General features: G+C 47.5%; 1 protein-coding gene across 5 annotated transcripts in view; it reads left to right on the plus strand.

The window, feature by feature from the left end:
- Nucleotide 1: 1 nt before the first annotated feature.
- Nucleotides 2–20,144, plus strand: part of LOC146064530 (diacylglycerol O-acyltransferase 2-like) — a 51,546-nt gene continuing 31,403 nt past the window's right edge. For 2 of the 5 annotated variants that reach the window (XM_083178113.1, XM_083178117.1), the window contains exons 1-3: nt 6,698–6,903; nt 11,512–11,642; nt 15,211–15,301. In XM_083178113.1, the coding sequence (XP_083034239.1) occupies nt 11,625–11,642; nt 15,211–15,301 (109 nt within the window). In that variant the 5' untranslated portion in view covers nt 6,698–6,903; nt 11,512–11,624. Of the gene's footprint in view, nt 51–6,697; nt 6,904–11,511; nt 11,643–15,210; nt 15,302–20,144 lie in introns of those variants that run through there. The other 3 variants (XM_083178115.1, XM_083178116.1, XM_083178114.1) reach the window with 3 other exon arrangements.

Genomic DNA, 20,144 nt, shown 5'->3' on the forward strand with positions numbered 1-20,144 from the left:
TCTGGGGAGGAGGGCAGACGTGGGTGAGACGGAGATCTCCTGCTGAACATGTATGTTTCTGAAACTGTTTTATTAGTGTCTGGTCCCTCTCCTCCGATCACCTCCCCCTGCTCCTGCTTTAAGCAGCAGTCTGCTTCCGTGCACAGTGCGGGGGAGAGATCCCTGTAGCTCAGTCTCTCCTGTCCCCTCTCTCTCCCCTGTGCTGCTGGCCTGCTGCTGCCATAAATGTCAATGTCAGTGTAGGAAGGCAGACTGCTTAGAGTAGACTACAATAATGCTGCTTTCAGACCGCATAACTGGCTTTGACCCTGTATTTGGAAACGTTTCCAAAAACGGGTCTGCCAGATAAAACCCCTTTCACACCGCAGCACTTAAACGGTATATTACCGTTTAAGTGCCGATTTTTTGACACTGGCAGACCCGTTTTTGGAAACTTTCCAAATACAGGGTCAAAGCCAGTGCAGCCTTCAGCCCTCCCCTCCGTGCAGCTCCCCCCCCCCCCTCGCGTGTCGACCGAGAGCATGTCGACGCCCCCCCGCGCATGTCGACGCCCCCCGCGCATGTCGACGCCCCCCGCGCGTGTCGACGCCCCCCCACCCCACCCCGCGTGTCGGCGCCCCCCCCCCGTGTCGACTTACCCCGTGCCGGTACCTCCGTTGTGGACTGCAGCTCAGTATGCTCGGAAAGCACTTATGAAAAAAGTGTCTTCCAGAAAATGGCTGCCCCATAGGAAACCCTGTTTAAAAAAACTGTCTTCCGTATGGGGGGCAGCCATTTTCTGAAAGACACTTTTTTCATAAGTGCTTTCCGTGCATACTGAGCTGCAGTGCCGGGAACCACAACGGAGATACCGGCACGGGGTAAGTCGACACGGGGGGGGCGCCGACACGCGCGGGGGGGTCGACACGCGGGGGGCCCGTCGACACGCGCGGGGAGGCGTCGACACGCGCGCGGGGGGTGTCGACACGCGCGGGGGGGGGGCTCCAGTGCTGTGAATACTTAATGAGCGCTCATTAAGTATTCACTGTGCTGAATTTAGGACCCAGCTCATTGGCTGGGTCCTAAATACCGTTTCTGAGCCGATTTTTGCGCTAAAATACCGGTTCAGAAACGGGTAGGACCCTGCATTTTAACCGGTTAGAAAAAACGGCATTTTCTAACCGGTTAAGTGGGACTGGACCTTTCAGACCGCACACATTACCGTTTTAAAACGGTAAAAAACGGCAATTTACCGTTTTAAAAGTGCGGTCTGAAAGGGGCATAAAAGGTCTCTATTCCCCTGAATATTAAACATAACAAATAGGGGTGAGAGGAGGAGAGGAGGAGTGGGTGACTGCTATAATAGGCTAATAGAACAGCATTATAACTCAAACATGGATAAGAAGTGGCGTTATTATCACTAGGCAGCATTCCGAATTAATTTTATAATTCAAGTTTAATAAATATGAGTAGATCACATTTCCTGTTATAATTATGTGAAATGCGATCTACTTTCTAAAAATATGCGATAAATAGGTTTATGAGGAGAAATTTGCGAAAACCTATACAATTCATGGTTAGTACATTTAAGTAAAACTAAAATAACGCGAAAAGGGTGCGAAAACACCCGTTTTCATATTATTTTAGTAAAAATAATGTTAATAAATGGGCCAGACTTTAGTGGAGAGGGATAGGTTCTGGCTGTAAGGATTCTCTGTATTAGGGAGCTACCCACCGCTGAGTTATTATATGTATCACATAACATGCAGAGGGCTGGAACAGAGGTATCAACAACAGGACAGGTGGAGCAGAGAAAGGACAGAGAGGACATGAGACCAAGACAGACAGATCAATGGAGGATGGTAGAGCAAGGCAAATTGCTGGCTGTAGCAGGGAAAAATATATTTTTATTTTATTTACTCAATGCAGCTCTATCAGTTGCGCCGGCGCCTTTTCTGTTGCCGGGAATGGTAGCAACAGATCCTTGCAGTGCAGGTCAGTGCCAGGGGTGCATGCGCCTTCCCCGAGCACCAGTCAGGGTAACCCCCAAGGAGAGGTGCATGGCGAACAGGTGTTGAGGGCGATCACCGGAAACCAGAATCTCTCTGCTGCTTCTGTACGCATACAGCTTCAGAGATTCCTGCATTATTGCTATCAATGGCAATGGTGCAACTGGCCATCGATAGTGTGAAACTATGCAATGGATGACCATCGATATCTTTACCTGTCGATGGACATTTTGTTTGACTGATTGATCTGTGGGCCAATCAAACAATGGGGGCGAGGCTTTGCGGGTGTTGGGGGTTGAGCTATGCTCCATGTCCCAAAACTTTGAAAAACAAAAGCAAAACATCGGTTGTGCTGTGCCATTGATGGAGGGAAACGATCTGCTTCTCCCCCATCAATGGCAAAAGTATTCAACATCGGCCATAAACCATCAATTATTTCAAATCATTGATGTTCGATGGCCATCCCTAGTGTGTACCCACTCAACTAGGCTCCGGCCGGGCACAGTGAGTATGGGGTTCCGCCAATTACCCCCCCTTCTCATAATCCCCTATTAAATATATAAATGTGATCGTTGATAAATGGTTCCGAAAGAAAGAGTGAAAGAAATAAGAGAAAAAGGAAGAAAAAAATGGAAAAAAAGCCAAAACAAAATAAAGAAAATGAAATGGAGAGAAAGGAAGCTAAATAAAGAAAGTAAAAGAAATAAATAATGAAAAAGAGAGTGGAAGAAAGGAGAGAAAAAAATAAAGAAAATGGAAGAAACTAGGGGGGAAAAGAAATTAAAAGAAAGAGTAGGAAGAGAAAGGAAATAAAAACAAAGCACTAGAGATCGAAGGAAAGGAAGAAAATGCAATAGAAAAAAAAGGAGAGACAGTATGAAAGTAAATGAAACAAAACCGAGAGATCAAAATAGTTACCAAATAGTATTTGTGGCTATGCCCACACCCCCCCCCCCCCCCCCCTTGGGGGACTAGCCAGAAATATTAGGTATTCGCCAAGTGTAAGAACAAGGGGTTAGTAGCTGCTATCTCACCTTTGGCGCTGGCAGCTGCATCCCCCATTGGTTTCTATGGGGGTATGATGCTGCCTGATCTACCAATGTCAGGACTGTGAAGCTTCTCAATAGCGGTCCCTGTTGTAGCCCATGGGCTACAGATCATGAGATATAGGGGCCGATTCAGACCCTGTCGAACTAATTCGGCCCTGTTTTCAATGTTTGGGAGTCCTCGCATGCGTGTATATGCGCATGTGCAGACCCCCTGCCAAAGTGTTCGCATGGGTTGGGGGGCGTCATCAAGGGAACGCCTAATGTTTTATGGGCATCCCCATGAAAACCCTGGGTGTTCCCTTGCCTGCTCGGGGCGGGTGACTGACGTCACATGAAGGGCTTGATGCGGCCACAGGTGTTTGTTTTGGTAAGGTTCTGGCAGTTCAATGAGCCACAGTTCACGAGAACGCTTCTCAGTACTTTGAATGAGTATACCGGCTCCTCACGGCCCGAAGCTGGCAAAGCTGCTAACCCATTACTTCCAGCAGGATACCCGGCGGACCTAACAACTCCTGGGGACCCACGTGCATGTCAGCCACATATTCCTTCTAAGGCCGAACCTCTGCTAGGTGCCGCCCTTACTGAATGGTCAAAACCCTACCAAACAGATACCTGTGGCCACATGCACGTCAAGCCCTTGACACCGTTCAGACTGTCTGCCGGCCGGAGGTAGGAAACTCTGCAGCGCCTGAATGGTCTGTGTTGATTCAATTCAACAAATGTGCTGACCACTCTGGACCTCATAAACCGAAGCCTAAGGGGCCCATGTATTATGCATTGCATTATAATGGGATCTGGGTGGAATAATACTGCCCAGGATCGCATTGTAAACTGTGATCCTAACGGCGGGATGTATCATCCCTGAAACGCAGGGACAAGGCTCAAAAAGTAGTCTGTCTCTGCGATGTGCTGCCCCGGGGGGTCTGCGCATGCGCAGTTAGCACTGACCCCCCGCTGACCGCCCCAGCAGCAATGCGGTGCGTAGCCCATAGGCTACAATGGGCTACCGCCATCTGAGAATGGCGGTAATTTGCGCATGAGGTGCACTGCTGCCTGATGTTAATATTTTGGGCAGCTTTGCGTCCCCCATAGAGACCTATGGGGGATCGCAGCAGTCCCCTGCGGTCCCTCCTACATACATTGGGGAAATACTTCATGTTTGCGGCTAACCCCCCAAAAAGGGTGTTTTCGGGGATTTAGCCACAAATTTTGAATGATAAATGCCCCCCCCCCCCCCCCCCCCCCAGTGAGGTTAACTCTGTAAGTATTTCCTAATTTGCCAGCTGGTTACCGATGTTGTACTCTCAGATTAACTCTTTTAATTAGCATCTGACTAGTAATAAGGACATTGCATGCAGAATATATGTATACATATTTTACTTTGATTTTTCAATAAGTGAAACGGTTCTTTAAAAGATCAATATTTATATGATCAGAGACTGTCTACATTTACTAACTCTGCGAATCATAACAAGTTTATTGCTAATGTGTTATACAATGTTTTATATACTGGGTGAAATATAATAGGAGGAGAGATTCAGAAAGTGAGAGATTTGGTGAGAAATCTCCAGGTTTTTTTAAAGTGGCAATCATTTACACTGCAAAATCAAACTGGTTTTGCAGTATAAATGATTGCCGCTTTAAAAAAACCTGGAGATTTCTCACCAAATCTCTCACTTTCTGAATCTCTCCTCCTATATAAAATTTCCCCCACTAAGTTGAACATGGGGCCTGTTCGCTAAGCTGCATATTTTCCTGTGTTTGGGGCTTTAGATTTGTTTTGTTTCAGTTCCCCCACCCTGCTGGTACTTTATCACTCTGCATTTTATCACTTTCAAGATTAGTACATCTGGCCCCTAGTGAGCAATTGAAGCTGCCTCCTCTAGTTCCAGTTATTACAGATATATATAAAACTTAAGCAGCATTCCAATGGTTCATAGCAATACAATAAGGTGGGGGCAGGATCAGAACAACCGTTTTAACAAATTGTGAAAAATCATAGAAATTCAATAGCATCAATTCACAGAGGCTCAGATCCAACGTGGGATAGGGCAAAGCTCCGGCCATGCTGGATTATAGGTAGGAAAGGTAATACAAATTGCAGAGAAAAGCTTTACTTTTCACAACCTCATCCTTCTAACCCTCTCACATTGCAGCAGTCTGCACAGGAAGAGAAGCCAGAAGATGCTGTGTGCAGGCTGGTGCCGGACAGTTTCCCGACAGTCGGGAACCCGACAGTCATTACCCCGACACTCGGGGTCCCGATGGCCACCGACTATTCTCCTCGTGGGGTCCACAACCCCCATAGGGGGAGAATAGAATAGGTGGCGAGCGAAGCGAGTCACCGTGCCTGCAGCGTTGCGAGCACAGCAAGCCCGCACGGGGCTTTGTTGCGCTCGCCTTGCTGGCTGAGTCTGTCCAGTCGGGATCCCGAGGTTGGGCTAATGCCTGTCGGGATCCCATACCACACCCGTGCAGGCAGCAGCACAGCAGAGGCACTGAGTCTTCAGTCAGTAAAGCTGGGCATGCACTGGAATGATACTGGCCCGATAATGTAGTTTCCAGCTGAGAATGACCTATGAGGCTATTGTGTATGTCTGATATGTGACTGTCTGCAGTTGCTAGCAATATTGCCCCATCTGACCTGCTGCATGGCCAACTGGGCGATACCGTTAGCGATATGTCACTCTGTCCTTCATACATCATTGTGGTGCGTGCCCAGGATCTGATATGTCAGCCCGCTGGGTACATATCACCTAATCATGTGTACCCAGCTTAATAGGGACTAAGTAAAAACTGGGCCCGTATAAAACCCCGCAACCCCAGGCCGGACCGGACATCAAACTGCATTCCAGAGCTTGTAGTGTCCGATCTGGAGGGTGTCCCATCCGGGGGGTGTCTTCCCTGGGGGGATGCCTGTGATAGCTTTCACCAGGGACACGGGGAAGGGGAGATTACAGCCTCCCCGTGTGTTCCGGTCCGGACCGTTCCAGGTTTTGCTACATGCCCGAACCATACAGGGAGGCTTTATTGTCTCCCTCCTCTCCCTGGTGACCACTGTCACAGGCAGCCCCCCTCGGACAGGACACTCCCCGTCATTTCGGGGGTCTGGTTTTTACCCATACCCAAGACTTAAACCGGAATTTGTGTATTTCTGCCATTGTGAATCTGTAAGAAATCGCAGCCATGCATGAACTGTGCACATCTCAATCAGGTCTCCTGTACCAACCCCTGATGTGCCCCATCACACTACCCATTGGTAGCAGTCTCCTGGGGTGGCTGCACTCGCTACTCTGCTGGGCAGAACAGCAGCGACTAGACACTGTGCTCATAGGTCCACATTTTCTATCATCGGCATCCAGCTATATGCAAGCCTATAACACTTTATAACACCAGCACAGACTCAATTTAGAGAAATTTACATAAAATAAACCAAAGGGAAAATAAGTTATTACTGAAAGCACATATCTATCTATCTATCTATCTATCGATCTATCGTATGCTTTCTTTCTAAATTAAAGCTCTTGTCAATATAGCTGACTGGCCTACATCTCCTACAGTGCACTGGCTATGCAGGAGTTAATGCTTCCCTGATCCTACTGCATCGCAGCATCTGATGAGTTTCAGGATAGAAAAAAAACAAGTCTCTAACCAATCAGAAAGCAGATGCAGCAACAAATCAGGATCCGTCTTGCATCTTGTAACGTGTGAATGTGTGTGTGGGTACCAGACAGCTCCATCTGCCCTGATATCCTAAGCTCAGGCTCATGTGTGTGATGCCGGCATCTGCTAACAGCTGTGGATGACCCCTGTCAATGACAGACTCCGAGGGCTGAAGTCTTGTGTCTCCCCCTTCTGGGGGGAAGGTAGGTGTCTGTATGTGTGTGCGCTTTGTGTGTGGGGGACAAGGGAATCCCTTCTTTTGGGACTGTGGCCTGTGTATAGATTACAATACTCAGCATACATAGATTATTTAACTATTTCATTTAATGCTATGCGGCTATGAAAGCCCAGGATGTATAAGTATATAATTACATAGTATAACATAGTACCCATGGTGTACAATATCACATACACAAGTCATTTCTGCAGCTTCCGGGGCCTAGTTGAGAATGAGGAACTGGAACTCCCCTGCAATTCTGCTTAATGTCTAAATCCAGCAGATAACACAGAGCCGAACAGCTTTCAAAACAAGCTGTAACCCATAGCAACTTAATAGGTATTCGCTTTTATCAGCCTTGCACAAGCCAAATTGATAGAAAATAATGCCCACATGCTAGGAATAGGAACACACAAGATTTATTGACAGTATATTATTAAGTAAATATTTCCCCATATGTAACAAATGTGCTTTTTTTTGGATCTAAATTCACTGATACCCTGAATCCTGGTACCAGGGCGGTACCAGTCACAGAGGTGGTATATTCCTCTGTACCAAGGTTCAGCAAGTGTATGGCATGGGCGAGGCTTAGCTAATTATGGTGTGTGTGCAGTAATTGGAGGACTAGCTAGTATTATAATGAATGAGATGTTTACAGATTAAAGGACAAGTCAATATAAATATAGAAAAATGACTGACTAAAAACACCCCATCTGCCGGGAGTGGGGGGAGCCATACAGCGCCGCGCACACAGCCGGCAGCCGGGTGCGGGGGGAGATGCGCCCGGTGGCACACAGCCGGGAGCGGGGGGAGCCATTGTTTAGTTTCACGGCGCCGGCTACGTTGTCAGGGTAGCGTAGAGCTGCCACCGTGAAACTAAACAAGTACCTAAGTTTTTTTTTGTCATATGCAGTGATTATGTTGTCTGAGCTCATTTCAGTTAACTACGATAATAGGACTAAGGGCCTGATTCCGCTTTGTTAGCTTTGTTAGCGAAAAAGCATGCAAATGGGCAATACCATGTTGCACTGTAGGTGGGGCAGATGTAACGTGCAGAGAGAGTTAGATTTGGGTGGTGTGTGTTCATACTGAAATCTAATAGCAGTGTAAACATAAAGCTGTCTAACATCTGTAGGATACATGCAAAAGCGGACAGTATTTACCCTGCAGAGAAATATAAATGTATTTGCTCCCCTTGCATAGCAACATGGTTTATTCCAGACATAAAATTGCATCATTTTTATTTGTTTGTTTAACTGAATGTGGCGTAATATTGTGGGGCCGGCCCACCCGTTACGCATAGTATGCAGCTGAGTAAGGCGCCAGAGTAATCAGGACGCTGACAGCATCTTCTTCATTGCTATTAGCACCCTGATTACAATACGTTCACAATATGCAACATGGCAGTGGGTGACAGGGTGAGGCAGAGATAAAAAGGGGGAGGCATAGTATCACAGGGAAAAACAGTGGATGACATAAATGGGGGGAATGGGGGCATCGGTGTGCCCCTTAGTCCTCAGGATCCTGGTGCACTGCACCTGCTGCACCACCAATGGCAGTTCCGCCTCTGAGTATGCATGCAGGTATGGGCAAGATGTAAATAACTGATGGTCCTGCCATCAGTGATGTATCTATATATGGTGCTCTGCTGGCAAGGGCGAACGAGACAATAGAGCACCGCAGTGCCCACCTTGCATGCCAAGCAGGGTCTTACTGGCTTGCTGATGGGACCGTATTGCTGATGCTTGAAATGCACACAAGTTCTATAGGCCATTGTTTGACAGCAAAAGAAACAAAGGATACAATGACAATCCAGGTACAGGCAAAGCATGATGGGTAGACTTCTGAATCTATTTAATATTTCCAGCTCTGCTCCATTAACATTTAATGGTGCAGTACAAAATAAATATGAATAATGATCATGGTTTTTCCACGCAACACCCTCTCACTGTATCAGAGCCGGCCCTAGCCTAAATGATGCCCTAGGCAAGATTTTGGCTGGTGCCCCCTAGCACCGCCACTAGTTCCGCCTCTGACACTGCTCCCCTTTCCCAGCACCATCAACCCTCATCATAGCAGTCATCATTTTGGTGCTCCTACCTGCAATATTTTAAATAGAAACAGTGCACACATTTGGTGCGCAGCCCAAATAGGGGTGCGTTCTTGCTGGGAAGGGGCATGGCCACACAATTTTACCCCAAATTCAAATTATGCCACACAGTAGTGCAACTTTATTCACATTATATCATGTGAGAGTGTCCCTTATTCATGTGACATCACATTGTAGTACCACTTTACCTTATATACATTACTCATCAAATTATACCCTTAGAAAAAAATCCTGAGAAAATATTGTATTTTAACCACCTCCATGGCCACACTGCAACCCAGCACAAAGCAGTGTGTGCTGGGCAGAGGAGAAGAGCTGCAGCTGCTGCTGTCACTTAAGGGGAGGGGGCCCAGGGCCCCCACTGGGCCCTCCCATCAGGCTTTGGCCTGGGTAATTTGTACCCCCTACCCCTTTCTCTCGGCACCCCTGATAATACCACACAGTAATGCCCCTTACACATGACACACATTATTTATGTCCTTATAACCGTAATGCCCCTTACACATTATGCCAACCTTTATTAATGCCCTTCATACACATGACACACATAATGCCCCTTACACATATGTTTCACATTATTAATGCCCTTATAAACATGACACACAAAATGCCCATTACACATGTCGCACATTATTAATGCCCTTATACACATGACACACATAATGCTTGTTACACATATGTCGCACATTATTAATGTACAGTATTTATACATGACACACATAATGCCCCTTACACATATATTGCACAACCAACCCACCCGCAGACCGCACTCGCACAGCCGCTAATACTGTGACCTCTGCCTCTGCTTGGATTCAGATGTTTCCTCATACATCTTGTCTCAATAGGCCATGCAGCTCCTGGCCCTTCTGCTAACGTTGGGTGCCTTTTTTGCTGAAAATTCGTCCTATTTGCATTGTTATGACCAGCACACACAAGGAGCTTCCGATGATTAAAATGATATGCGGCATGCCTATATTTTGTGTGCGACTGTGGCTGTACCTGCATACGGAATGCTATGTTACAGTGATTTCCATGCTGCATATCATTTTAATCAGCAGAAGCTGCTGATGCCCCTAGGAATTCCAAATGCCCTAGGCAATTGCCTAGTGTGCCTATGCCTAAGGCCGGCCCTGCACTGTATGCAAGTAAGCATTCACCTCTAGAAGCTACAGTGCTTGTAAAGCCCCAGTCACACTAGACGAGATATCTTTTACTACTCCGTCCAGTGTATACACACAAATAGGTGTATTAGTATAAGCAAAATATGCCTATTTTATGCCTGTTCGTATATATTCGGCATTTACTATGCCAAAAATACGAATAATCCTATTCATAATTATGGCACATTCGTATTTGTATTTACGAATAGGAATGTATACGCCATTGAATGAATACGACTAGGAATCACCATTCATTAGAATGGTGATTCCTAATTTACTAAGCGGCCATATTTGAAATACGGCTGTTAATTAGCGGGATACGGCCACTAATTGGTGGACAATACCCCTGGAAGATGCACCTCATTTACCAGGCGCATCTGGCATGCATGCACCCCCCCCCCCCCCCCCCCCTACGGCAATAACCAGCCCCAGGCTCAAGGAGATGGTCCTGGTTTTAAGAATTCAGTGAACAAACCAAGTTGGGGTCCCCTGGATTTTTTTTAAACCAGCACCAGGCCGGTCCTGGTTCACAAAATACGGGGACAAAACTAGTCGGAGTCCACTGTATTTTGTGAACCAGCACAAGGCCCAACCAGCCAGCAGGGCAGCCCCCCCCCCCCCCCCCCCCGGCCAGAGCATTTACCCCCTGATTGGTCAGCCTGGGCAGGGATCCTGGGGAAGTGGGGACCTCCCCCAATGAAGGGGTCCCCCCCTCCAGAACTTACCTGCCCAGCCAGATCCCCGCCGCCACCCCCACCTTCTAGAGTGTATGGGCTCAAATGTCTTTCATACAGATGTATCCACATATACCTATCCTCAAATCCTACCAAATAGCCCAATTTGGCGCACCATGGATTTTGCAAATAAGCAGCACCATGCGTCTTGCCAATAAGATTTGTACTGAATGTGCATTTAATTTGCAACACTAATGTGTTAATAGGATAATGCAGGGGTACCTTGGGCACTAGTGCTGGCATTGCATGCAGCTGCTGTGTGCGACTCAGAAAGGCAAAAAACAGTAGTGATATCAGTGAGTGGCGTCATGCGTCTCGTCATCTCTGACTTCTAACAATTCCTTTGCTAACACTTATCCTAAATTCCAAGTACACTATATGCTCTATTAAGAAACAAGTATGAATGCCTGTTAATCGCTCCCTATGGCGAAGCATTGCATCGTTCATCCTGCACCATATGTCACAAAAAGGATAGAAGTAGCAACGCACATCTGTGCCCTACTTACTGTATCTCTGAATATTTCTAGCTATGTTACTTTGCTGAAGACACATAAGGATAATGATCTGTCTTTCTTCTCTTTTGTTTCCAGCAGCAATTAAAGTGGAACATTATCTGCGGTGACCTCCGGTTCCCCTGCTGAGGAAATCCAGTGCGGATCTCAGCATATTCAGATGTGTGACCAAGATCACCAACTGGATTCCCATGGATTCCCTGCAGAAGGTGAGAGCTGGAAGGAGACTGCAGCCTACATTTCACTTATCTCTATTTTTACACATTGGTGAGATCATGTAACATAAATAATACAAGAATATATAAATATTTATCAATATTTGTGGGATATCCTCCAAGGGATCCATTTTTGGAGACCAGCCACATATATTAAGGATTCCCAATATGTACCATGTAGGGCAGTGATTTTCAACCTTTTTACCTTGAGGCACACTAAATAAGATTTTAAAATTACCAAGGCACACCATGAGATCTCCACACGGCAAAACACATTGGCCCCCACAGGAAAAAAAAAAACTATTGGCCCCCATATTAAAAACAATCACACTGGTCCCCACAGGTAACACAAATAAAATACATTTGCCCTTTACATGAAAAAAAGAGACCAGTAAATAACAGTTGAACTGGTGGTGGCTGTAAACTGGTTTGGGCATCTCTAGATCTGGGGCACACTTGAAAACAGCTCAAGGCACACTAGTGTGCCATGGCACAGTGGTTGAAAAACACTGATGTAGGGAATCACAGCAGTTATTGTCGATATCTGTTGCAGTCCCTTCATTTCTGATGGCAACTACAGTCTCCTAATACTTCTTTCACACCAGGCTAAATTCCCGGGTTGAGTCCGGGAACAACCCGGTACTACCTCTGGTGTGAAAGGTACCTGGGACAAATTACCGGGCTAATTTGCCGTCAATCCAACCCTGCTAGGTAGCAGGGTTGTTCCTGGGTTCAACCCGGGGACCTGGCTGGTGTGAATGGGTTAGGGTATATTTACCTGGATTGCCTGGTCCTCTGTGTCCTGTCCAGCCGGGAACTGACGCAGGTGGCAAGCGCAAATGAAGGGACAGCCGGTGGATGATATTGAAGTATCTCTCCGGCGGCAGTGAGGGCTCCGGAGAGCTCCGTCATCTTCATCCACCGCCTGTCCCGTCATTTGCGCCGCCACCTGTGTGGATCCCTGGCCTGCACGGAGGACCAGCAACCGGAGTGAGTATTCTCCTCACCCCCTGCCCACCTCCGCCGTCATCCCGCCGACTGCCCGACGCCATCCCGCCGCCTGCCGCCTCCTCCACACCTCCTGCCGGCCTCCTTCCGGCCCCCTTCACACACCAGAAAATGCAGGGACTTTTCTGGTGTGAATGGGTCCAAACCTGGGAATGTCCCTGCTTGTCCCGGGAACTGAATTCCCGGGTTTGTCCCTGCATTCCTGGTGTGAAAGGGGTATTAGGTTTCTATGGGCACTGCTGTCGAACTAATGCATGTCGTCCCTTTTTGTTTGTCGACCTTTGGCCTGTTTACCAATATTGGATGACATAATGACTGTCAACCTTTTTACTGAGGACCTTACAACCCCCCTTCCCACGTAGGCCAGAGGTCCCATCACTTTTGGGAACCAGTGTTTGCACCTGCCTCCTTTAACTTCTAGTAATATTTCTTTCACATCGCAACTAATTACCGGGTACAAGACATTTTGACCCGTGGCCGGTAATTAGTGTGATGTGAAAGGGGTTACCGTGTCCCTTAAACGGATGGCAACACGACCCGGTAAAAAAGCAGAGTTCTTACCGGTTCGTTGCCGTGTTACTTGACTGTGTGAATGGGTGAAACAGGTCGACCCGTTCACACTATGGAGGAGGCAGCGCTTAGGCCCTTATTCTGGTTGGTGCGGCCAGAGCCGCACACGGGGCTCCGGCCGCACAAACCAATCCCCGCCCACCCTACGGATCGCCACGGCCGTCCGTACGCGGACGGCTGGCGATCCGCATAAAAATGGTGGAGGCGTACGCCTCCACCATGGTGGGAGCTGCCCCCTGCATTCGATGGTCGTCGACCATCGAAGGCAGGTCCGCACGCCCCGGCAGCTCCCGCAAGCTGAGACCACACGGACAATCGTCCGTGTGGTAGCTTGTATGGGGGCTGAAAGCTGACATCCGGCGACGTCAGCTTTCCGCCCCCATGAGTTGCGTCATGCCCTCATTAGCATGCGTACGCCCCGCGTTTGCATGGGAACGCCCATGAAACGCGGGGCGTATACATAGGGAAATGAGGGCATGAAGCCCCTCACTCCCCTATACGCCCCCTTTGCGGCGTAGTAACGTTATGTGCGGCGAATTCGCCTGCACATGCGCAGATTGACCTCTGCGCATGTGCAGACGGAAAACATCGGCGGTACGGCCGCACGCGGGCCGTACCGCTCGAATCAGAATAAGGGCCTTAGAGCAGTATGGGGCAGTACGGGGGTGTGGTATGGGACTCCGACAGTCGGGATCCCGACAGTCATTATCCCGACGTCGGGATCCCGACTGGCCAGAGTCAGACAGCATGGCGAGTGCAAAAAAGCACCTTGCGGGCTCGCTGCGCTCGCCATGCTGCGGGCACGGTGGCTCGCTAAGCGAGCCACCTATTCTATTCTCCCTCTATGGGGGTCGTGGACCCCCACGAGGGAAAATAGCGGGTGGCCGTCGGGCACCCGGCTGTCAGCGTTTTGACAGTTGGGATCCCGACGTCGGGTAAATGATTTTCGGGATCCCGACTGTCGGGAACCCGTCCGGCACCCGCAGTATGGATGGTGTAATGGATAGCATTACTGCCTCACAGCACTGAGGTCATGGGTTTGATCCCCACCATGGCTCTAACTGTGCGGAGTTTGTATATTCTCCCGGTACTTGCATGGATTTACTCCGGGTACTCCGGTTTCCTCTCACAGTGAAAAAATATACTGGTAGGTTAATTGTCTTCCAACAACATTAACCCTAGAAAGTCTGTGTGTGTGTACATGTGTTAGGGACTATAGAGTGTAAGTGCCACTGGGGCAGGGACTGATGTGAATGTTAATAAATAAAAAAGTAAAGAGCAGCGCCAGCTCTAAGCACTGCCTCATCCCCCACCCCTGATGATGCTGGCATTATTGCTGTGGGGATGTGAACAAAATGAAGGTTCGCGCCGGGACTGACCCATACCTCCCAACTTCTGGACGGGCCAGGCCGGGACAGGGTGCGCGCCTGAGGTGCGCAGCGATTTTTCGGGGGGCACTGCCGCGAGGCCACGCCTCGTTTTTTGCCGCTGTGGGGCATGCCAACAAGCTCTATGAGCTGCTGGCAAGCCCTCAGCCCCCCTGCCTGCAAGAATAGATGCTGTGCGCATGCGCACAGCGTCTATTCACGGACTACAGGGGGGGGACTCCCAACTCCCCCCCCCCGCCGCGGGACACTGCCGGCGGCGAGAGGGACGCCGGAATGACCCATAATATCGGGACGTTCACGCGATAAGCGGGACAGTTGGGAGGTATGCTGACCCGTTTCGAAGTCCCGGTGCGAACCTTCATTTTGCGATGTGAAAGCAGCTTAAATGTTCCTCCCAAAATGGATCTTAGCTGGACAATTATATAAGATTATATAGTTCTCGATTTATGTCACCGTGACCCACTGGTTGCATGTATACTGCAAATACCATGAGAGATGGTATAGAACCCAGGGAAACACCGCAGGGCAGTAGACTGGTGTGATGATACCTATATAATATGTAGATACTTATTTATGTTTTTCTCTGAACCTTACAGAGAGAGGAGAAGCGTAAGCAGAGCATTACATTCCTGGAACTCTGGGAGAATATTATTGTTTTGCATTGCATATTGTCTTTTCTGTTACTAGGTATGTATACAAATAATAATAATAATAATAATAATAATAATAATAATAATAATAAAAATAATAATTATTATTATTATAGCTATTATAATTAGTGATTCCAGTAATACAATTTGGCTGTTTTTTATGTTAGATTAGGAACCATTAAACCAACCTTAAACCATTGCTCACACTGACATGAGAACTGATATACATAGCTATAAATAAGTGAAAAAAAAAATTGCTAAAATGCCAAGGTGCCGGGTGTACCAACTCCACCATCATCATGTGCATCGTTACCATTCACCTGGATAATACATAAGGACAGCGTGTAGTATTCCTAGTTGGGCTCACATAATAATATAATACCTCTGACTTTCAATAGCATATCAAGTGAGCAGGCAAAAGGTATAATTGTGCATAGACCCTGCAAACCTGGAGTGTCATTACCGGGCCCCTATCAGCATTTTGCTATGGGGTCCAAAGATGCACGGTTACACTCTGCATAGACCCATTCAGGACTATGAGCAAGTGTCCCCAACTTGATAGCATCTATATATTGCTAAAGGCCTGGGAATCAGTCGTGCCACAAAATATGTCTGGAACCTCTACTGTGGCATGTAAGATGAAAGAGGCCCCAATGTAATAGGCCCTAATTTGCTGGAACCCGTGTGACTCTACCTATACAAACACTAGATTTAAAATTATTGCAGCTTCAGGTCACAGCTATTTGCTGTAATCATGCTGGGACTAGCATACTGGAGCCTATTACATTTAGTCCCATCTCAGGTACCACAGATGCTACACCACTTTAAAATAGCATTAACAGAAGTTTTATTTATAAAGCAAGATACATTTCTACACAAGATATATTTCTACACCAATGCTGCTAATTCCTGGACATATCGAAGAGTATTGTAATTATCGGCAGCTTTTTAGCTGTCTGGCCAAGGGGCCTGCATCAGGTCTCAGGTTAATCTCCTACCAGCTCTCCACCCTCCATGTGATTGAGTGCTGACTCTAACAGCAGCCAGTGGGGACGGCGTTAAAGTGGGGTGCTGATAGCAAATAGGATGGCTTCTAGGGACTGTATTGGCTGCCACCCCTAGAAGTCAGATAGGGCTGTAATAATAGCAGGGGAGTGGCTTCCCATGGGAAGTGCTCTCTCTGCTATCGGAGTCTGTACTGGTGGTCCCAGGGGGAGAAAGCACCTCCACCAGTACTACCTGGCTGGCTGTTATTTACAGGGAGTGCTTTCAATGAGAGGTCACTGACACTTCTAGGCAGGGGTGCCGGATGACGGAGCGACATTCGGGATTTCGACGGTCAGTACACTGACTTCAGAATCCTGACTGTAAAATGCTCCACAATCGGGATCTCGACTGACAGTGGCTCTTTTCCCTTCCCATAGAGGGAGAATAGAACCTGTGGCGAGCGCAGCGAGCCTGCAAGGGGTTTCCCCCCCATTCCACCTGTCGGAGTACTGGCAGTCGGTATAATGACCATCAGAATCCAGACATACCACACCCCTAGACAGTGGCGTAAATTCGTCCCAGTTGCCCGGAGGCAAGGTACATATTGTGCCCCCCAAAATCTCAATCAGTAAGGTGTCTGTCTACAGTAAAACAGGTCATGGGTTCTAATACAGGGTGTGACACTTGCAAAAATAATGTTAGGACAGCCCCAAAAGCGACATTGATGGCTTTCAATTAACTGATTCAAACAGGCAGGGGAGGAGTGGTGCCCCCTTGGGAGCAGCAGCCCAGCGGCAGATGACTCCATTGCCTCCCAGAGTTACGCCTCTGCCCCTAGACAGTCCCTGTGGGTGGCAGATTGTACAGGGGGGGGGGGGGGGGGGGCTGGAGTGCTGCAGCCCCAAGGTAAAACCCACCACTGATTGCAATGCATTTTTGTTTGATGGATGTGTTACAGTATGTTTCATCTTTAAAGTAAAGTAATGGCAGTAATGTTTCTGCATCTTTTTCGAAAGGATCCAATAATTAGTCCCTCATCTCCATTTAAGGACCACAAAGCCTAAAGTACAAGTTGATCCAGAAACACAAAGCATCTTGCAACACTGAAAATGTATGTATGTGAAATATCCCATGCTATGTGAGCACTGTAGTTATTAAGGTTACACTGAAGAGCGCCCATGATATATGTAGGCCATTATGTGATGTCATGCAACTATTTCTGCATAATTCACAAAGTTTACTGGAAGCACATGTATCCGTGTTTCATGATGGGATCGCCCGTAATGAGGGCAATCCTATGTATCTTGTAATGAGTAGAGATGGTAGATCACTGGCCGCCTTATTTAGCATTGCCTATGTGCACTAGCAAATGTACCCACAGGGGCATTGGGGAAATATCTGTCTGTGGGTGCCACCTAGGGAAGCCAATCCCAGGCATTTTTTCAATCCTGGGATTGAAAAATGCTCATTCCCGGGATTCCCAGGATCCCGGAATGGCTTCCCTAATAAATAAATAAAAAACGGGTTGGTGGGCTGAGCTGCCAGGAACCGGGTGGGTGGTTGGGCAGGTTGATGCTGCCGGGAGCCAGTTGGGTTGGTGGGAGGTTTCTCGAGGAGCTGGGCAGGAGTGCAGGACCAGAGATAACAGTGCGGGTGGGCGGCCAGCACATCCTGGATCAAAGTGGTTAAGGCTGGCTGCGTGGCCTGCACAGTGTGACTTCTGAACTTGTCACGCTGTGCAGAGCCGCACTGCCAGGTAAGGAAGAAGCCGAAGAAGAAGCGTGTGCTCAGATGCTGCCTGGTATTAGACTGTGCATGCGCAGTCTAATCCCGAAAACCTTAAAAACCCAGCATTTTAGGGGCCAAATCCCAGGATCCCACCAATCCTTCCTTTTAATGTCAGGTTGCAGAGAGTGCACTGAAATTCGACATTGTTACTTTATTACAGTGTCAGTTGCATGGTCTCTAATGGATAGCGAAACCTCATTGGGGCCCCATGATATCTGGCATGGACCACTACCTCTGCACTCCCCAGGTGGGCCCTTCATGCCCTAGTCCTACACTTCCTGGAGCTGTAGGCCTATCTGCCCTATGGTATGGTCATGGTAGACTCTACAGTGACATTATTGCTTGTTCGACCATGCGCAATTCTGGGAAAGTAGACTGAATTTCCAGGAACACTTCCCAAAATCAGAAAATAGCTGTGCCCCTACAGTATGTAAGCAGTAAGTAAGGAGGATAAACAGGCCGCGGCATATACTCTGTTCTGCAGCTTCTTGTAAATGACCTTTCTTGTATTTTCAGCTGAGTGCTAGTTGTTAGTCCTCACTGCAGACGGAAAGACTGCCCTCAGTAGGGTTACACGGGTATTACATCGTGACCTGGTGCACTTTAACTTCTGAAATACTGCTACAACTACATCATTATAGAGTTAGTAGCACTTTAATCCGTTACTTGTATTTTAGGTTTGGTGGTCATTTAAAAGGCAAAGCGGTTATTTTACTGATAAGAGGTGTTCTCATTACTTTACTTTGAAGCAAATTTATTAAAACAAACAAAAAAACTGTCTATGTTTTCTCAGAAGAAGTTGGACAAACTGTAGCTAGAAATATGACCACACTTCTCTAATGATTGGTAAGGGTTATGCACAAACTATCCTGTGCATACACTACTAACCAATCCAACCTCTTATATGATTGGCAAGCAGACCCATTTTGAATTTGCTTGTCCACTGACCCTGACCCTGAGTGGTTCATGGGTTGGCTGTACACACAGGGAGATGTACCAATATATCTGCATTATATATCGCCATTTGTTCTGCTTCATAGCCAACTTGATATGTGTGTGAACAAAATTGTTCCTTCAAATATCATCTGTACACATGGTGAAACTAACATACGGTAACAGCTGCGGTACTGTAGCTGCAAAACACAAGGCAAGTGAGGAAGTCAGCGGGATTAGTCTTACCTCTATGGGCGGTATTCAATGAGGCTGATTCGCCAGGTTTTTATGGCGATTTTGTGCTGTAAGGCGAATTTCTGACTAAAACGGTGAATCACCCTATTCAATGACCAGATGGCGAATACATTTCAAGGTTTTTTTCGCCATGATTCACCGAGTAGCAATCGCTATCTTTTTATGGTGAAGTGGAATGTGAACTTTTAAAATAAAGTGTTTTGTTTTTTACAATTGGTGTCAAAAAATCAGGAATTTTATTCTGAGGAGGGGCATGCTATTTTTATTCATGTACTGTAAGCACATGAATATATATTTAATTTAAAAATATATATATATATTTTTTACACAGACCAGCCAGCAGGGGGCCGGAGCCAAGCCGCTCATTAGATATTCATATATTCACTTCACCCGATCATTACATATTCATGATCGGGTGTAGTGAATATGCCCGGTCCCCTGCTGGCACCCCCGGGGGGCAGCCTGTGCTGCCTGGCACCCGGGGAGCCCACCTCCCCCCACAAACGTTGTCGGGCAGGCAGGGAGACTTCCATCTCCCTGCCTGCCACCGTCCTCAGGCTCCCTGCGGCGTTCGCCGCAGGAGCTCATATTCGCCGGTCAGGGGCAGCGAGCCCCTGACTCATTGAATACCGGAGCCGGCGAGGCTCCGGAACGCGGCGACCAGTGGCGAATGTGCAGCGAATCCTAAACAGGATTGGCTGCACGTCGCCGGTATTCACATTGAATACCGCCCTATGTCTGTTTGTTACTACCCAGTTTGTTTTATCACTGATGTTTCCAAATGTGAAGCGCAATGAAATTTGCTGCGCTATATAAGAAACTGTAAATAAATAAATACAATAAATTAGTCTGGTATCTATTTTAATGGAAATGAAGAAACAGGTGATACCAGGGGCGTAACTAGATATTTGTAGGCC

This window comes from Crinia signifera, chromosome 3 (genome assembly GCF_055691185.1).
Source record: "Crinia signifera chromosome 3, ASM5569118v1, whole genome shotgun sequence".
NCBI lineage: Eukaryota > Metazoa > Chordata > Amphibia > Anura > Myobatrachidae > Crinia > Crinia signifera.